The 19,217-nt window shown below is 39.8% G+C and overlaps 1 protein-coding gene across 9 annotated transcripts in view; it reads right to left on the reverse strand.

Annotated features, from left to right (window-relative positions):
- Positions 1-19,217, reverse strand: part of RYR2 (ryanodine receptor 2) — a 740,314-nt gene that overhangs the window by 139,331 nt on the left and 581,766 nt on the right. For all 9 annotated transcript variants that reach the window (XM_032883093.1, XM_032883091.1, XM_032883088.1 and 6 more), the window contains 5 exons: positions 18,890-19,013; positions 18,290-18,405; positions 14,174-14,238; positions 13,245-13,366; positions 7,056-7,105 (listed from right to left, as the gene is read on the reverse strand). In XM_032883093.1, coding sequence (XP_032738984.1) covers positions 7,056-7,105; positions 13,245-13,366; positions 14,174-14,238; positions 18,290-18,405; positions 18,890-19,013 — 477 coding nt within the window. The remainder of the gene's footprint in view (positions 1-7,055; positions 7,106-13,244; positions 13,367-14,173; positions 14,239-18,289; positions 18,406-18,889; positions 19,014-19,217) is intronic.

The raw sequence follows: 19,217 nt of genomic DNA on the forward strand, positions 1-19,217 counted from the left end.
GTTATCAGTAAGAACAGAAAAGACAAGTGAAAGTGTAGTAGGATGGTAAAATTTTAAAGTGATGATTGCATTTTCAAGTATTTAACTACACAGCTCAGACTAGACTAAAAAACCAAAAGTTTGATACTTTTCAGTTCATGTTCTTTCAAGGTCAAAACTACTTCCCTTGTCTTCAAGCATACCTGCATCACCCCTAAACACCTAAGGAAACACCTGTGGATGGCCTGTTTGTCTTTAAGACAGGGTTTGCATCAGTGTGTAAACATAAAAGGTACATCATTAAAATCGTAACTTTTACCTGAGTCTAAGAGCGACAGATGGCAAGCATCCAGTTTTTAAAAATCATTGTACCAACTCTCACACAATACTATAACTCATAAATAAAAATAGCAAAGTTTGGGGTGCCTGGGTGGCTCAGTCATTAAGTATCTGCCTTCGGCTCAGGTCTTGATCCCAGAGTCCTGGGATTGAGCCCCACATTGGTCTCCCTCCTTGGCAGGAAGCCTGCTTCTCCCTCTCCTACTCCCCCTGCTTGTGTTCCCTCTCTCACTGTCTCTCTCTGTCAAAGAAATAAAAAAATTAAAAAAAAAAAACCTAAAAAAAAAAAATAACGAGGGGCATTGCTGAATTATTAGTAGATATTACTGAATTACTGAAACTTTAACTTGGCAAGAAGTTTCAGTTAAATGGAAAATATAATTTACATAATTACATATTCTATTTATTTACTCCAAAATCAGGACATTCTCTCATAGAGATATGTCCAGGGAAAAGAAACATCTGTATTGCTCCAATACTGTTTTCTGATATGATCTTTATTACAGGGTTTTAATTCTGGTATTGCTGACTGAATGTATCTCTCTGTAAGAAATAGGTTATTTTTTTTTTTAGTTTTATTAAAAATAGCTTCTTTTTTTTTAAGATTTTATTTATTTATTTGACAGACAGAGATCACAAGTGAGAGGGGGAAGCACGCTCCCTGCCGAGCAGAGAGCCTGATGCAGAGCTCGATCCCAGGACCCCGAGATCATGACCTGAGCTGAAGGCAGAGGCTTAACCCACTGAGCCACCCAGGCACCCCGAAATAGGTTTTGTTTTTTTTTTTAATATAACATATAAAACAAATTAAATCCAGGAAATTCTTGTCTTTGCCATGTATAGTGTCATCAAGCCACAGAAATGTTATGTTAGGGGAAGACCTTAGTGGTCCTCTAGTGAGGACAGCAATAATCAGAAAGCAGCAGACTGTGCGTAACTGAACTACTAGATACCCAGCGTAACGACAGGTTCAGTTCTCAGATATGCACTGTCCTCAGAGATTCTGAGGACTTTAAGTAAATCTCTTTTCATTCTGTGTCCTAGGAAACAAAAGAAAGCACCATCTGAGCCTTCTTAAGGATAACACGTACATGGGCTAATTTTCTACGGTCTCTTCACAGGAGAGAGCAGTCCTCCTTGTAAACACCTCAGTGGGTTCTGGGGGTGAGCAGAGAACAGACGAATGAACACCAACCTAACCCACTAATGTCTTAATCAGGGGGAGACACCAACTGAGAGAATCGAATCTATTAGTAACTTTACTCCTGAAACGCTTCCACACATAACATGAAGATTTAGGCAGCAGTTCAAATCAGGCATTCCCCACCTGATGGGAGAAAACCCAACATCTTAACAAGAACTACTGCTTCATTTAAATATAGGACAATATTTAAATGAAGCCCTGCTGTCAATACTGGAATGGAATTTATGATAGGCCATGTATGGGTCTAGGGTCCCTGAGGTCCAACCTGAAGAAATTCTGGGGTCCTATGCTCGCTATGTTACTGAGCACTTGCTGGAGTCCAGGCCTTCCTAGAAGTCTCAACACCATCACATCTGGAAACTCTCCAGTAACTCTGGACAATTTGCTATCTCGTCAATAACGTTAAAAATTCACCAGAAAATGGGAAAGTAGAATAGGCCTCCAAATGACAACTGCTTTGTGCCAGACTTCTCAAATGATCACTACTGGTCAGCTTCAATGGTCATGTTTGAAAAGTCATTACCTCAGCGTTACTTCTTCAGCGTAAGTGCCCTACGGGTTTTCTCGGACAGCTTAAGGAATAATTTTTTTTTAATGTGATTCTTATAAATTGTGGGATAATTGGATACTACCTTTTTCTTAATAATCTCATAAGCAAAAAAAAAAAAAGTAAAATTTCACTTACTCACGAATGTAAGAAAGTTCCAAATCAAGAGTTCGTGCTGCCTTGTTCTTAGTGTCTGCTCTTCTCTATTAGACTATAGGCTTCCTGAGGGTAGGACCTAGTTGGTTCACTCATTCAGTCATCAGATATTGATAAAATACCCACTATGGGTCAGACCTCAGATACGAGAATAGGCCCTCAGTGAGCTGAGAGGTTTGTGCAAGAGAGAGAAAGAGAGAGAGAGAGAGAGATGTCAATCTGGTGACGTCATCGCCAAGATGAAGGAAAGGTCCTGGGAGCTGTGAGAATGTTGTAATAGGAGGGGAGGGAGTGAAATTAGGGAGATTGGGGACGGTTTTCCTGACAGATTAATATTTGTGTTGAGGTCAAGAATGAGCGGCTTACTCCATGGTGGGTGTGGAGGACAGGAGAGGTGACTGCTAGACCCTATTCCAGTCAAGAATTACAGCACGTGCAAAGACCCGGTGCAGAAAGGAATACACCACTTTCAAGAAGCGGAGAGAGGCCCACTCAGGTGGAACCATCGAGAGCAAGCAAGAACGTGCCAAGAAATGAGGATGGAATGGTATGCAGGGAATACTTTGTAAAACAATATTGCGGCCAGATTGAGAAATTTTATCTTCAAGCAAAGGGAAGCCACTGAATTTGCAGGAGTGAGACAGGAGACACCGGGTTCAGGGAAGATCGGACTGTTGTGGAGCACGGTTTGGAAGAGCAAGAGGGGATGCAGACAGAATGGTCAGTTTGTTCTCAGAGGAGGATGGGTGACCGACACCTAGATTGGCCTGGCTATAGTGGAGAGGTGTAGGAATCTTCATTTTCCTATCCCCACGGCCTGAAAGAGTGCCTCCCACACAGCAGAACACAGTGAGTGTTTACTGAATGAAGGTGCCAAATGAATGTCATTAAGGCATTAGATTTATTTTCGCATATAAAAATAGAGCCCTTAGGAAGCCCTGATATGCGGACACCTGTGGCACGATTGTTGTCCCTGTTGGAGGCTTAGGTGTGGATTCTGCTTCCTCTAAACCTGACTGAAGGGCTTCAGTGGGCTGGAACAGGAAGGCTTCTGTATTTTCTAACTGCCTTGACATTAGTAATCAGAATTGCCACTTAGCAAAAGCAGGAGAAAATGACGGGATTAAAAGCAATATTCCATTAGTCAACAATGGGTCCTTGAAAATGGCCAATGGAATCCTTCCCACTTCTCAGCTTGCCTGGGCGTATCCATGCCCTAACCAATTTTCTGAAACACTAGAATGCACCAGCTTACGAGGGCTGGCAAACATCTCAGAATCCAAACAGAAAGTCTATATATATAATGAAGATACTAATTTCTTATTTTTTTCTGTAAAGTAGTGGAATGGACATACCAGAACTACTGTTCTGTGGGGAAAGGGGCTTGTGCCCCTTTTTAAAAAACTTCCCTTTTTCAAATATAAAATGAAATGGTTTAAGCACCTCAAGAAGAATATATGAAGCATTAAAAACATGACTGATCACTTTAATTCTCAGTGTGCCTCAGTGTATAGAACATATTTTAAATTTTTTTTTTTTAAGATTTTATTTATTCATTTGACAGACAGAGATCACAAGTAGGCAGAGAGGCAGGCAGAGAGAGAGGGAGAAGCAGGCTCCCCGCTGAGCAGAGAGCCCGATGCGGGGCTTGATCCCAGGACCTTGAGATCATGACCTGAGCCGAAGGAAGTGGCTTAACCCACTGAGCCACCCAGGCGCCCCAGAACATATTTTAAAATAGGTAAAATATATACACAAATAGAAGTCCATATTGGGGAAATCTTCAATCAGGTAAGTTTCAACTACGGATGAAGTCTGGAGGTATAATAACATGGTAGCCAGCTTGGAATAAGTAGTCCATTACTCATCAAACCCTGAACTCACCACAAGTATTTTGTTTCTCCGTTTATCTGCCTCGTGTTTCCAAACCCACCTCCCCGATACGTTGAAATTTACTGTGTATCTTTCTACATCTCCATCTTTGCTCATTGTTCATGAGACACAAAGCCCAGGTATTTCTTTGCTAGCTTCCACTTTAAACTGTCTTAATTTACCCTTAGCTGAATTCATAAACAATTGAACTAAGTCAGTACAGGAAAAACATTCTGATCATCATTGTGTTATCCATCAGAATACAGAAAAATGATATCATGTAAAAGAAGGGAGAAAATTAAAAAATAAGAGATTAATAGGACTATAAAGGACCACCACACCTATATCATTAGGTCTCTCTCTTTAGGGAAATCCACAAGGGCAGAACTATACATAAAAAAAAAAAAAAAAAAGAAAGAAAGAAAGAAAAAGAAAAAGAAAAAGCCAAAAAACCACTTGGCATACCACTTCCATTTCATACTGGAAATGGGTAAATTATAAAGTCTTCATGGTGCAGGTACTTTAAATAGCCAAGTCCCCTAGTCTGATTCATCTGTAGTCTGATTTATCTAAATAAAAACTGGGCAAATAAGACCAGGGATCCCTTACCTTTGAAAGCTATAAAGTTATAAGTTTCCACAGCATTTGAGCATTCACTACCCTACATTAGATCAGCTATGTGCAACGGAACTTTAGGAGTCATTTTAACCTACTTTAAAAACGAAAACAAAAAAACAAAAAAAACAAGGGTTCAAGAAGTCAAGTCCCTCATCTAATCATTCAGCTGGTCTAGTTCCAAAATACAACACTTACATCTAGGTTTTCCGATTCGAAGCCCCTTATTTTTCCAGAACATTCTATTAGTGTCTAAAGTCAGGTTATCACTGTCAAGTGTGAAGATAGCATGGGTAAGCCTTAAAGATTCCAATGATTTAATGCATCTGTATTAGAAAATGTTTGATTAAGGAAGACCTCTTGAAATTTGTATTACTTTGCAGGCAAATGTCAACGCGAATTTGAAAAAACGAAAACAGGAGAGACTAGAATAATATAAAGAAGACCGACAAATACACGTCTAAGGTGAAGACACATATTATTTCTCCAGTAAATTCCTGTTAAAAATAAAATAGTATTTAAAGGCTAAGGGATTTAAAATACAATGCTTAAATGGGATATCAATGTCACATAGGGATGGAATGAATGTTAAAGTCTCAGTCTATACTGAGAGGTATGACAAGTTTTACTATGCCTTTATCTTCAATTGTAGGACCCTTAAAAAAAAAAACAGGATATTAAAGAATAGGCAAAATTAACCCACGGAAATGTAGGTCTACATATAGTTTCTTTGCAGAAGTTTATAAATTGGGAAATGGCATAAGGGAGGCTTCTGGGATGCTGGAAATATTCTGTCTTGATATCTATCTATCTCTATATATATATCTATATGGAAAATTTCAACAAACTACATCATTAAGTTACTTGAAGATTCATGTACTTTGTTCTATATATGGAGTACCTCAAAAATTTTTAAAAGAAAATTATAGTGAAATATAGAAAAGCAAGAATTTGCAATAGGCATAAAGTTAGAAATAGCACAACAGACAGTATTACTATGCTCATTAGTGAGAAGGCAAATACTGCACTTGAGGAAAGGGGTCCCCGTCAGAATGACACAGAATAAGACAGATGGAGGACCCATGAACCCATTGTTATTACGACAAAGTTGAAGAGCACACAACAATTCTGTCTGCACGATGTTCACAGAAATTTTTCTATGTTGAAGAGGAGTCAAACAAAGGTCAACTAGAAATTATCTTAAAGATAATCTGCCCAGTGATTTGGGATAACTGAAACATTAATGCAAAAACTTGGGCAATTTAAATGAAATAGAACTTTTAATTACTAAATTTAAGAGCACCATATATTGGATCTAATAAAATTAGAAACCAAACGGGGCTTTAAGGGATTATATCCAGAAACATCATTTCTCAAAAAATAGACTGCTTGAAAGAACTTAAAAGCAATGCGTGTGTGTGTGTGTGTGTGTGTGTGTGTGTGTAAAGATATACACACACACATATTATTCCTCAGTTCATTCCCCGTGGCTTTTAAAGAAATGACATAATCCTTAGCTTTTCCTGCAAATGGAATTGAACCTGCAACATCTGTATGAGTACACTCAACATTTTATGACCGAAATGACCCCAACACTGTCTCACAACCTAGAGTGCACAGCGCTGAAGTGGGCTTTTGTGGTTTATCAAAGCAGATGCAGGAAATGAATACAGAGATTCGGCCAGCTTCTCTCGAGTCCTACAGCCCCACAGAGAGGAGGATCTGTGGAAAGGGAGGGACCCCCCCACCTCAACCCCACACAGCTGTCCAAAAGCAGGCGCTTGAGCCGGTAGACTTCAGTTATGTGAATTCCCAGACACCAACAAAAATGGACTCGAAAAGTCCCTTTTGCCAAGTGGAGCCCTTGCCTCACTGTCTCTTCTCTGAAGCTCCCATGTCTGGAAGGCAGTCAACACGCACAATTGGAGTGAAGAGCTTTACAAAAATAAATAAGTGCAGTCAAAATGTTTTGATTTATGACAGCTCACTCTGTCATCTATTGGCAAGAGACAAATTCGAGGGCCTGGTTCTGCTTCACCCCCTCTGAAATAAAATAGGGCAGAAGCTGCCGCTCGCATTCATTTTATTTTTCCTAATAAAAACTTTTGATTTTCAAAGGGGCTTTGGACCAGCACGAAGAAGTTACCGTCTTCGATTTCACCGCAGATAATGCTACCGACGAAGAACCTCAGGGACCTTATCTTACCTTAGGACCTATGACGACCACGCATGCAGCCGTGCAAACATGCAGTCATGCAACATAGCCGCACCCGACACAGTGCAAAACTGGCAAAGAAAACCAAGTGATGGCCATGCTCGTATTCGTTTCAAGGGTCTCCTTACCAAATAGTGAAATCCTATGCCTGACAAGAACTCCAAGTTTGCAGAATAGGCTGAAGACAAAAGAAAAAAACAAAAGAGAAAGAGGGGGAGAAGGGGGAGGGAAGGGAGAAAAGACAGGGAGAAATTAAAATAAAATTTTAAAAAAAAGAAGAAAAAAAAAGAAAAATAAACAGCTGATATATGAGCAGGAAAAAGCAACATGATGTCACGCAGAAAGAATCAATTCTCGGAGCAGAATGTGGAGTAAAGGTATTAAAGAAAGAATCTTTGAGTGCATATCTTTAACAAACATGGTTAAAAAAGCACATATTATAAGTAAAGAAACAAAAAAAAATTTGGAAGCAAAGCTAATTAATATAAAAGCCATCTATATGAACTCCACAAGAATATAACTACTCAAACACCGCAAGGAGAACAAATGTTATCTGCCCGAATGTACCACTGGGATTCTAGAATTTTTGTCATCGGTGTTATGGACATTACTTAAAACCAGAAGCACGGAGCGCTGGGCGTAAAATGTTACTTGTAAGTTTCAGGATGTTTATCATTTGAACTTTTCTTCTTTTCCAGCCTTGACCACGAACCCCTTGCGCACATACCAAAGCATCCAGTGAATTTGAACACAGTGAAGGGGAGACAGGATTGGAACAACTGACAAGCATTACAGATGGGATAACTTCAAGGGATCTCAGTGCTCAGGCTTGAGTTGAGCTTGTTTCTTATCTCCTCTAGACCCAGTTCAGTAGTGGGAGATTCTAAGGAAAGGTGGCTTGTATTCAGCATTCAGCATGATAGCACGGGTATGAACTCTCACATTAAACCCCAGAACCAGGGCAAGACCAGCCAGTGACCAGGCTTGCTACCAGGCCACAGTGTGGTAGGCTCCTTACAAGTCTTCTCGGGAATACCCCTCACTCACTTCCCTGCTACATGCCCTTCTACGCATCCCTCATGATCCAATACCAGACAAGTCCACTCCAACAGGCTTTTGCGAACACCTGGCTCCTTCACTACTCTCAGCCCAAGCTGAAAGAGTTCCCCTTCCAGCCTCTCCCAGGGCCATTTGCAAATCTCTACCATGACACCTATCCTCCCGTACTCCAACTGATGATAGTTTACCATGTCCCCACACACTCCTGAGCTCAGAGAGCACAGGCTCTGTAGGGACCTTTAGCCTTGATGATCCATTTGTACAAAGCTACCCACACCCAGCCTGACTGTCCCAATAATGGTAACAGCTCTATCCTGACTGTCCCATTCCATCTTGCCAAGCTCTCCCATGAACAGCAGTGTGCAGACATACACTTGCCAGGATTGGGGAGACACGCTATGCCATGGGGGAAAAAATGGAGTCACATGCTCGTGGCAGGACGGGAGAAAGGAGACAGAGAATCACATTGGTGATACTGACTTTCTCAACAGGAAGTTTGGCTACCATTTCTCATTTCAGTAACTATGCCAATAAGGTAAGAATGAAAATTAATTATACAGAGCATTGATTAGATTTTCCAAGAGAACATTCATTGACAAATGAATTTGACTAAGTAAATTTGAGGTCTCGAGAAATCTACCTGTTCTAAAAGTTTTTGAAAACAATGATATGCTCAAGTAGATAGTGGAATTTAAAATGGGATATCAGCCTCCTGAGCTGCTTTATGGGCTATATATTGACAAGAAAAAAAACACAATAAACCAAAAACATCTTTCTCCAGGGGCCCTCAACCACCGAGCCTTATGCACACTAACCCAACAAAGGTCTGTCTCCGTCTGAAGAGAGTGGTGACGTCTCAGAGCTGTACCCATTTTGGAGCCCTATATGTATACCAACCTATTTTAAGGGACCTCTTGTACACCTCGTACTGAGACTCTCTGGGATCTGCATGAAATATTTGGAAATAATGTTGAATTTATGACACTAGGATTATGTTTTAACCCAATTCGTCCAGACCTAGGATATTTTGCTGTGATGGAAAACAGAACAGCTCTGTATCCCATTCTTTTGAGATACTGAATGTCTGACAGTCTGTCCAAGAAAAATGACTTCTTATAGTAAAAACTGCTTCTTAACTTTGGTTGTTCCTTATCAGTAGCCAGCAGGCTACTGGAGGGAAATAAATATATGTAGAAAGCCAAATCTACCCAGAAGACAAATTATATCTTTTTTCCCTCCTGTGCCATCCACTTTCAGAGTGTAGTTTCTATATGGACTATAAGGTTTCATTACTATAAGTTTTGGCCTATGTTTCCTCCATAAATATTTTCCATAATGCTGTTATCCCCTTTCCGCATATGCCATCATTGCTAACATTCTTAAGAATTTATTATGTATCTACACCTCCTTGGCTTTGATGCCTTGCTTTGTCATTTTGCTTTTCACTTCACTGCTCTACTGAAAAGCTCCCTAGATAGTCTCAGTACCTGCCAATCAGCAAATCTCATAACAGCTTTTCAACCTCCGTCCTGAAGAGCTCTCTGTGGTACATGGCATCATCAACAATTTCAATCTGGGAAACTCTGAATCCCGTTTTACAGCAATGCATTCCCCCCTCTTCTCTAAGTAATCACTCCCAGTATTCTTCAAGAACCCGCTTCTGAAAACCCTTCACATGGAATAATTCTCCAAGTTTTGCTATTCAGACCTTTTTGCTTCTCTTTCCACTCCCCCTTCACCTGTTTTCAGGACCTGGAGCATCACATGGGTACAAACTCCCAATATGTCATTTCTTGCTCTGGTCTCTCCACCAACACCATACACTCATTTCCAACTTTCTGCTGGGCACCTCCAGCTGAATGACTTGCTACGACTTACATACCTCAATGATTCCCTAACCAAATTTAACATCTTCTTCTCAAAACCAGTTCTCCGGTCATTTCTTTTTGCTATTGCCACCTATATTGTTCCAACCACTCAGCATCGAAACTCCAGCGCCATGTTGACCTCCTTCTTCCTACCTTCCATAGGACTCATTGCCTTGTCCTGTGATTTTCTCTCCGTCCATGCTTCCCACATCCAGCCCCAGTCTGCATGTGTATCTCCTATATTCCTGGACTTTTCCTCTCCATGGAAGCAGATACTCAGCTGCGCTCTGGAGTTAGGAAGCACATTGTTGTACATGCCTGCTTATCCTCAACCCAGGACAGCACCTTGCACATGGCAGGCTTTCAGAAATACATGCTGAATGAATCAGTGGTGGAACCACCTGTCTGAGGAAGCAGTTCTATCTCAACAGCTTGCACCGCTATCAGTGGCCTCCTAGCTAGCTGACTCTTCTCCATCCTGCTTTTGCTGCCAGACTGCCCTGTATCCCAATGGCTTCCCAGGGCTAAAGAATCAAGTAAAAAAGACTAAGTATAAACATTGAAAAGAAAAAAGGAAGAAGATGCCTTGTCATGGCAGTCAATGTCAATAACAGTATTCCGTAAGGAATCTACGTAACTCATATTGACCTTAAATTACAACATTCTACACTCTCCATGTTGTTATCTGCATGGAGAAAATAGCCCCCCTTCTGAATCTATGACCTGCATGTTCTTTAAGACCAATTGTGAATTATCATTATCATGGCTTTTTCATATCTCTAGCCTGTCCATACCCATCCAATGTGGCCTCACCTAACTTCGAATCCCGCAGCACTGCATGGCTCTCTTCTAGAATTGGATTTCTACTCACATACCCAGCTATAACCAGGTACACTCCCAAAGTGCAGAGGCCACACCTTACCCTTTTTCACAGACTTGATCATATAGTAAATGCTCAAATACACAATGTCTAGAGCCAAGAAGCATCTAACATCCAATGGAAACAACCCGTTCTTAAACGTGCAAGTTAACTTAGACCCACGCAGCTATACCACTACACACAACTGTTAAAATAAAAATTAAAACGATCACTTCAGGTTCAACCTGTGTATGAAGGCATGACTGCTTATCCACCATGGCAGGGCCAGTATTTTTGGTTCTATTTTGTCCTCTTTTTTTTTTTAACCTATTATATTCACTGAAGTAATATTTAACTGAAGCAGTAAGAAATCATACATTTATAATCCTCAGTGATTTCATTTTAACACGTCAAACAAAATTTTTAGTTGTTTTTTTTTTTAGTTTCATGGTGATTTGGGTTGTTTTAAGACACATTTTTATGATTATAAAAGGTTTTTCATTTTAAAACCTTTAAAAATATACAAAACTAGTAAGAGAAAAAAAATCTGCTATACTAGCCCCAAAGAAAACAATTATTAAAATCAAGTTTCTTCCCTACCAGTATTTTTCTACACATACAAATTTAGGTTTTTAAAAACTCTGGATCTGTACTATTTAAATATATATTTTACTTTTTAAATACTCATTGTCGTAAGTTATTACATATTTGCATGCTTAGTTTTAGTGACTGGGCAGCATTTTGTATGTGCTATAATTTATTATTACCTTAATTCATTTATTCATTCCAGAATTTCTGAGCTTAAATTCTATGTTTGGTGCACAGGTGCTATGATGAAATTAAGCTACTCCTATTAGTGTATGTCTCAGTCTTATATGCTGGAATTTGAGACAGATTTCTCTTTTGGAAACAGTAATGGGAAAAGTAGAATTTGCCAACCCTTTTTCAGGAGGTGAAGAAAAACTGAAGATGACATTATAGAAAACATTCTGGTGTGGTGTTAATAATGAAAAGGGGGTATCTCAGGCCCCAAACCACATTAACTGAGCTGGCACGGAGTAGCAATGCTCTTCTGATTTATTCTGAGGGAGAGCTGGCAAAGGAAAATTAGTTACTTCTGAGGTCAGGGAACAGTTTAAAGAAAAAAACATAATGGAGATAAAACATGATACAGACGAGAGGAAGACTAGAATTTGCATAATTGTATTTTTTCCTACATTCTCTGACTGCACTGTATCTTGGTGTATGTAATTGAGTGGCATCTTCATCAACAACAACTCTGGGAACAAAGCTGCTGTTATAAAAGGCTTGGGTGGTGGGGGGTTGGTAGTGAGGAGACTTTGCAGTATGGGCTGCAGGGCATTTAAAGGTAACTTGATGCCCTGGTACTTCTAGTTCCTTAGATGCTCCCAGTCCCCTGGGGATGGTGAGCCTGTGAAATGCAGAGGGATGGGCCTCTCTCTCCTGGGGCAAGAGGAAAGAAGACCCTGCCAAAGGGAGGCAGGAGAGGGGATTCACATTGGAAAGTAGCCCCTCCCTCCTCTGGGTAACAAGGTAGGTGGAAACAAAGTGCGCCAAAGGATGGATTCTCTGTTTCCTTAACTATATAATCACTTTCACCAACTTCAGAGGAAGATCATTATTTGAAGATGTTTGGGGTTAATTTTAACCTAGTTGCAATCTTACATCACATGACATCACAGATCATTAAAGTCAAGTTCAAACCCAAGGAAAGCTTGTATTCTTTGTCTAGGTTACTCACTTTCATAGAAATTTGTTTTCAAACATAATCTAAAACCTGGGTGTGCACTCCTGTGCAATTTGATAATCCAGAAATAGATCTGCTGAGTAATTGACTCTCACGAGTACTAAATTTTGGCAGAATTTTGAAAAATCAGACTCGAAATACCCAGCAGAACTACAAATCAATCTGCAAGGAGCGCTTGGGGTTCAAAGAGAAAAGAGAAAGCCTTGCTAAGATGCCAGCTTGAGTGGTAAGAGGGGAAATCTTTGGCAAGTATGTATTTTCATGTCATTTTCTTCCACAAATGGTCGTTATTTTCAAACAAACATTGGAAAAGATAATTTCGGTAAATGGGGTTTTGGCCTCCAGAAAAATCCCTGTATTTTTCAAAATTTGGGCAAAAATAATAGATTCGGAGAAATTTTAAAGGAGGTAACGTGAAAAGCACCACTGATATCAAATACTAATCCAGTGTTGTCTGTACTCGCGGATTCTGTACTGGGTGCCTTATTCCTTCTACTCTGCGTCCTATTTAGTAGCAAAATAGAGGAAAACTCAACATTTAGAACACACGCATTAACTTGCAGAGAGCATCCTCCTCAGAGTGTTTGATTCCAAAGGGCACCAGGGGTCAGGAAGCTGGGGGCAGGAGTGGGGGGCCGTGGGGAGTGAGGGGGGTAGGGGGGAGGGCACCCCGTGTGCTCCCATTTCAAGGTCTCCTGCGGCTCTTTCCCTAATGCAAATACATTTCACTCAACAAGAGTCTTTATTTTATGGAGCTGTTTACCTAGTCACCATTTCTTTCTCCTTGTTTGATGCTTGTCCTCCAGAACAAAGAGGTCGGCTTGCTGCAGACAAGAAGTATAAACGATGGTTTTTGAAATACTGATCGATTAAAGGAAGAACAACCTGAAAGAAAGGAAAAGAGAACAGATCTACACAGTGGGCTGAGGCTCTGGAGCAGCCAGAGTTCCATCCACCCTCTGCAGGATCCCACTGTCTATAGCCACGCTCATTGTGAGTATAATCCCTGGGATGTAGTCTGACCCATGTAAGTGAATGAACCCAAGATGGAGAACCTGCAACGCTTTGTCTCCTTCCCTTCCTGGCTGAGAGAAAGTCGATGAATGAGCCAGGCCAAGAGCAGATTATTGATACATTCTTATTAAATGGAATGAATACTAAAAATGGACATAGTTGATAGAGAAACAGTTTATCCTCTCTCATCTTTAGCTTCCCCATCTGCAAAATGAGGAAGACGAAGGTCCCAGAATAAAGATTATATAATAAAGCTTCTTATAATGTAAAGCTTGTAAATTTTATAATTTATAAATGGACAAATGCTTTTCCTCTTTATAAAAGAAATGCTCATACATTTTTAAATCATTACAACCATCGCATATTAAGAAGTAGGTATTTTTCTTCTCTGTCATTTGATAAAAGCCCCCCAAAAGGGGAGCTTTGAATTCGACTCCACAGAGATGGAAGTGATCTGAGAATTATGGCAGGAAGAACAGAGAGTTAAAGTATGACCAAGTATCCTCGCAACAAATTGATCCGACATGATTCAGAAGCACTTATTTCTGTGCCAGAGAATATTTACTTGTAGAATTCATATTTGTAGACCAGTACACTCTGGAAAGAGGCAAAGATCTAGAGAGTATATTTTGTAAACAAACATACTGAAGCAAAAACAAAATGGACTGTATACTGTACTTTAGCGAAGAACTTGATTTCTTGTTCATAAGGGAAATGTTCTCCTTTGCTTCTGCTGCCACCATCTGTAGACAGTAAGAGTTGTTAGGAACATGTCTGACTTCAAACATTACAAAATACTCACCTAAAATGCAACATTTAGAACACACTGGTCAATGTGTTATCCCAGTAAACCAAACACAGAAAGGCATCCAAAATATCAAGGCTAATGTCACCCAGCAGGATAATAATTTCTCAAAAGGATTTTTAAAAAATATCCAAACCCAAATAAAAAATTCATTGAGGCTAGCCCATACATGGGGTTAAAAGAGCACACACGCTGGTTTAGCGTTACAATCTTTGTGACACACATGTAGAGGACAAGTGGAAAAAAGTAAAAATCCCACATCTTCTCTCAGTAGAAAAGAAGCTCACGGCAGTGAGCAGAGAGAGTAGAAACTAAGGAAACAAAATTGGTGACATTTTAACCCTGGCCCCTAGTAAAGGGAGTTACTTCTTGCTGTGACCGATGCTATACCAATTAAAAAGCTACAGGAAGCCAGCCTGGGATGGGAGGGAGGATCACGACCATAATATTAGATGGGAAAATTAACATGCTGCTCAGAAAGAAGGAAGTTGACTTATGTCACTAGATAATTTCCATAAGCAAAGCAAAGACATCCCAGTTTTCCCCAGGGTTTAGAAAATGATTTCGAGGTTAAGAACTGATTGACCTCATGCATTTAGCTTGAAGTGGCCTTTTGCACCTTCTTCATGCATACAGAAGAGGGTTCCTGCATACAGAAGAGGTAACAACAGGTATAATAACCAAGATGATATGCAGATCACACCGGAGAGCAAAAGATTTAAAAAATTGAATATAAAGTTTTAGTAAAATTTATAAGCAGAGCTTCCTTATTTTATAAGAATCAAACTGACTTCTGCTAGAAAAAGTTATTTGGTAAATAGAAATAAAAGCAATTTGAGATATGTTTCATTAAATCTGAGACAGGAGTTGGGGAAAAGTCTTAGGAAATTTAGGTAATATTTTCTAATACCAGAATAATGCTCTTCCCATGAATAAGTAAAAGAAAACTATGCCTTTTTTATATTCACAGATTTCATTTTTTTTTTAAAGATTTTATTTATTTATTTGACAGACAGAGATCACAAGTAGACAGAGAGGCAGGCAGAGAGAGAGAGGGAAGCAGGCTCCCTGCTGAGCAGAGAGCCTGATGCGGGACTCAATCCCAGGACCCTGAGATCATGACCTGAGCCGAAGGGGCGGCTTAACCCACTGAGCCACCCAGGCGCCCGACACAGATTTCATTTTTGTATGCTTTTAAATTCAATCTCTCTCAAGAATATTATGTAAAATGGCTGGATCCATTTAAGGGGCTTTTTCATATAAACTATGTCAAGACAGTTTTGCACATAGCTAAAGATGCTAGCATTTCAAGGAACTAAGTAGGAAACATCTTTCCTTCTTACATTATACATTTTAACAAAAATGCTAATATGCAAACTCCTGATGGAGAGAATATGATCTAGACATAATACAAAAATCAGAAAAAGGGATATGTGCATTCTTTTTTTTTTTTTAAAGATTTTATTTATTTATTTATTTGACAGAGAGAGAGAGAGAGAGCACAAGTAGACAGAGAGGCAGGCAGAGAGAGGGGGAAGCAGGCTCACTGCCGAGCGGAGAACCCGATGCGGGGCTCGATCCCAGGACCCTGAGATCATGACCTGAGCCGAAGGCAGAGGCTTAACCCACTGAGCCACCCAGGTGCCCCGGATATGTGCATTCTTACTATGGCCATTAGCCTCAGATATGTTGCAAAGGTAGTAAATTTAAAGATAAAAAAAGGCATGATAGAAGTTTCAATGTGACAGTGACAATGAAAAATTAAAATAAAAATAAATGTAAACAATCCCAACTCTGCTCCTCTAACAGAGTTCTTGGTCATAGCCAACTGTAAAAGGAACATGTGGGAAAAAAAAAAAAAAAAAAGCCCTGAATTTCTGGGGATCTACATTGAGCTAGCCTCACTTTTTCCCCAGCACTAGGTTTAGGAGACCCTCTACCCTGTGGAAAGAAAGAAATGCACTAAGTGGGTGAATTTGCAGCCAGGGTCTCACCACTCCCTCTGCACAAACACTGGCTTATTCAGAAACTTGAATACAATGTGGATAAAGCCCAAACAAATTTACCCATCACATTTTTGTTTCTGTTATCCATGCAGGGTTTTAAAAAAAAAAAAAGTTTTCCTTACTACCCTGATTTTGCTTTCCTTCTTCCCTCTTGACAAAAAGAAGACCGAATTTGAGTTGCTACTCATATTAGATACTTTTCAATGTGCTTGAGAAATTTCAGTATTTAGCTATATGCACAAAGACTTCCAAAATTCATTATGGTCTCATTTTTTAAAAAATCAAATTTCATTAATTGAGACAAATTTTCTACTTTTCAGGGTGACTCATAAATTGTATTTTTTTTTAATTATTGCATGAGCTACAGAGAGATTACATATTATAAATTAGTTTGCACAGTTGGCTTTTGTGAAAAAGATAGTTAAGAAATCCAAAGTACAGGGGCACCTGGGTGGCTCAGTGGGTTAAAGCCTCTGCCTTCGGCTTGGGTCATGATCCCAGGGTCCTGGGATCGAGCCCTGCATCAGGCTCTCTGCTCAGCAGGGGGCCCGCTTCCACCTCTCTCTCTCTGCCTGCCTCTCTGCCTACTTGTGATCTCTGTCTGTCAAATAAAATAAACAAAATCTTAAAAAAAAAAAAAAAGAAATCCAAAGTACAGCACTTGGCTACAGATAAGGAGCAGGCTGAGAAATTAGGAGGCTCTTTAAGAGAACAGTATTCGACTGGAAAATCTTTCATCCCATTAGGGATGATTAGGAGACGAGGAACAAGAAAATACCAAAGCTCAAATTTCGATGAACTTTAATCTGATGTGCCAAAAACGAAGACCTAAATCCTAAAAAAAGAGTAGCTAAAAGATTCCTTGGTCAGGATGGGTTTGTGGAGGATATATTTATTGCTAAAGGATCTAGGACTATGGGCCCTGAGGAGAAGTACTGAAAAGCAGAAAGAATGAGGATTAAAAAAACAAAAATAAAAATAGAAAAAAAACCCATGAAAAATAAAATAAAAAGATAATTACCAGAACACACTGGTTTTTCCAAAGGGGCCATCTTAATCCTTAATCCTTCTACCTTAATACCAACCAGGGGCTAGAAAGTGATCTGACATGAAGCTCAGTGATTAACAACTCAAATTTTAAGTCAGTAGTGTGGAGGACAATCCTGAAATAAGATGTGAGAGGAGACTGCATTGAAAATCTGTTCTGAATCTAAGATAAAAACAAGGAGTTCCCAAGGTGCCTGGGTGGCTTAGTCAGTTAAGCATCTGCCTTTGGCTCAGGACATGATCCCGGGCTCCTGGGATCAAGTCCTGTGTCAGGCTCCCTGCTCAGTGGGGAGTCTGCTTCTTCCTCTTCCTCTGCCCCTCCTCCCACTCATGTTCCAACCCCCTCTCTCTAATAAATAAATAAGCTTTTTAAAAAGATAAAAAAAAATGAAACAAGGAATTCTCTTCATACTTTGGGAGCATGGGGCCACATGGGGAGGAGGTCTTCCATTTTACTTTGACAGGATAGCAAAGTGCTCTGCATCGCAGACACTCTACCATAAATGTGTGTCCCTATAAAGGCTAAACTTAAGGCCTTCACATTGCCTAAAAAGTCTGGGGATCCACAGTTTCAGTTTTTTCAAGAGCATGGCCATTAATTTCATAAGGAACGATTTAGCTGTATCTTCAATTCTGATGTCCATCCACAGTGATTTTCAAAAATTAAAAAAAAAATCAATGCCAATAAACAGTATGAGGAGAAAAGAATGGTATGTTCCTTTTTTTTTTTTTAAGGTTTCTAAATTTACCGATCCCTAAGAACGTGTTTGCCTACTGACTGTTAGACTCTGTTTAGTAATAGGATGGGTAGACAGCGTTTATACTGCCCAGGAACAGTCCAAAAACAGTCTGGCAGTCTGCCGTCCGAGCCCCTGATGTTGTCAACACGAAGAGTAACAGACACTGGACCGTTAGTAACGGGACGACGATACCTACCAAACTCCAGGATATACTGATGGGCTTCATCTACATAGCGAATGAGTTGCTGAAGGAAGCTATAGGCAAATCGTTTCTCAATGGACGGTGTGTCCAATTCCAGGTCCTTGAAGCCCCTAGGGTAGCAAAAATAAAATACGGAAATTAGTTCCTACAAAGACTATTGGGAGGTACCATTTTGCTTAAAATGTACATACGGAATATATAAAAAATGGAAAATGATCTAATATCCCTGCAGCTATAGGCAAAAGTGAGAATCAATTTATAAGGAATACTTCGCATCTGGTAAAAAAAAAAACTCTATAGAGTATAACTCTATTATTATACAAAAAAAGTCGCTTTTAGAGAAACAAAGGGTCATTTTTGTCAAAAATTTGTGCCTAAAAGATGGATGGGATTTTACCGAGGCCATGAAAGGAACCAATCATGTGGCCAAGAGCCAAGGGCATTAATGTTTCCGATGTGTTTATTTTGGAGATACTAAATAGTAGCTGTAAGGTTTAAACGGATCACAGAATCATTTTCAGCATTAAATCTGACGGGGATAGTTCAACACTCAGTCTTCGTAACAAGAACGCTTAATGGTAGGTATGCTTTTACCTGGATACGGCGTAGCCATTGATCTGCAAGAACTTGAGGATGTCTTGTGCTTTTTCCCTATCCTTGGCCTTCTCTTTGGCTGTCAGCGTATCATAGGGTACCAGCAGGGGATGATTTCCACCTCCTGAGAGCATGCCCAGACAAGAACACAGCATTGCAATTAGAAAATACTCCAAAATGTGATAGGACCAGGGTACAGGACTTCTGGTATCTTCCTATTAGACACGGAGTATATACAGGTTGTATAAGGCTCTTGCCTTTCCAGTGCCTTTAATGCTCTGATTAATTTAGGAAATCCACTCAAAAAAGGACTATACATATGCCTTCT

This window comes from Lontra canadensis, unplaced genomic scaffold (genome assembly GCF_010015895.1).
Source record: "Lontra canadensis isolate GAN:19392208 unplaced genomic scaffold, GSC_riverotter_1.0 scaffold85, whole genome shotgun sequence".
Classification (NCBI taxonomy): Eukaryota; Metazoa; Chordata; class Mammalia; order Carnivora; family Mustelidae; genus Lontra; species Lontra canadensis.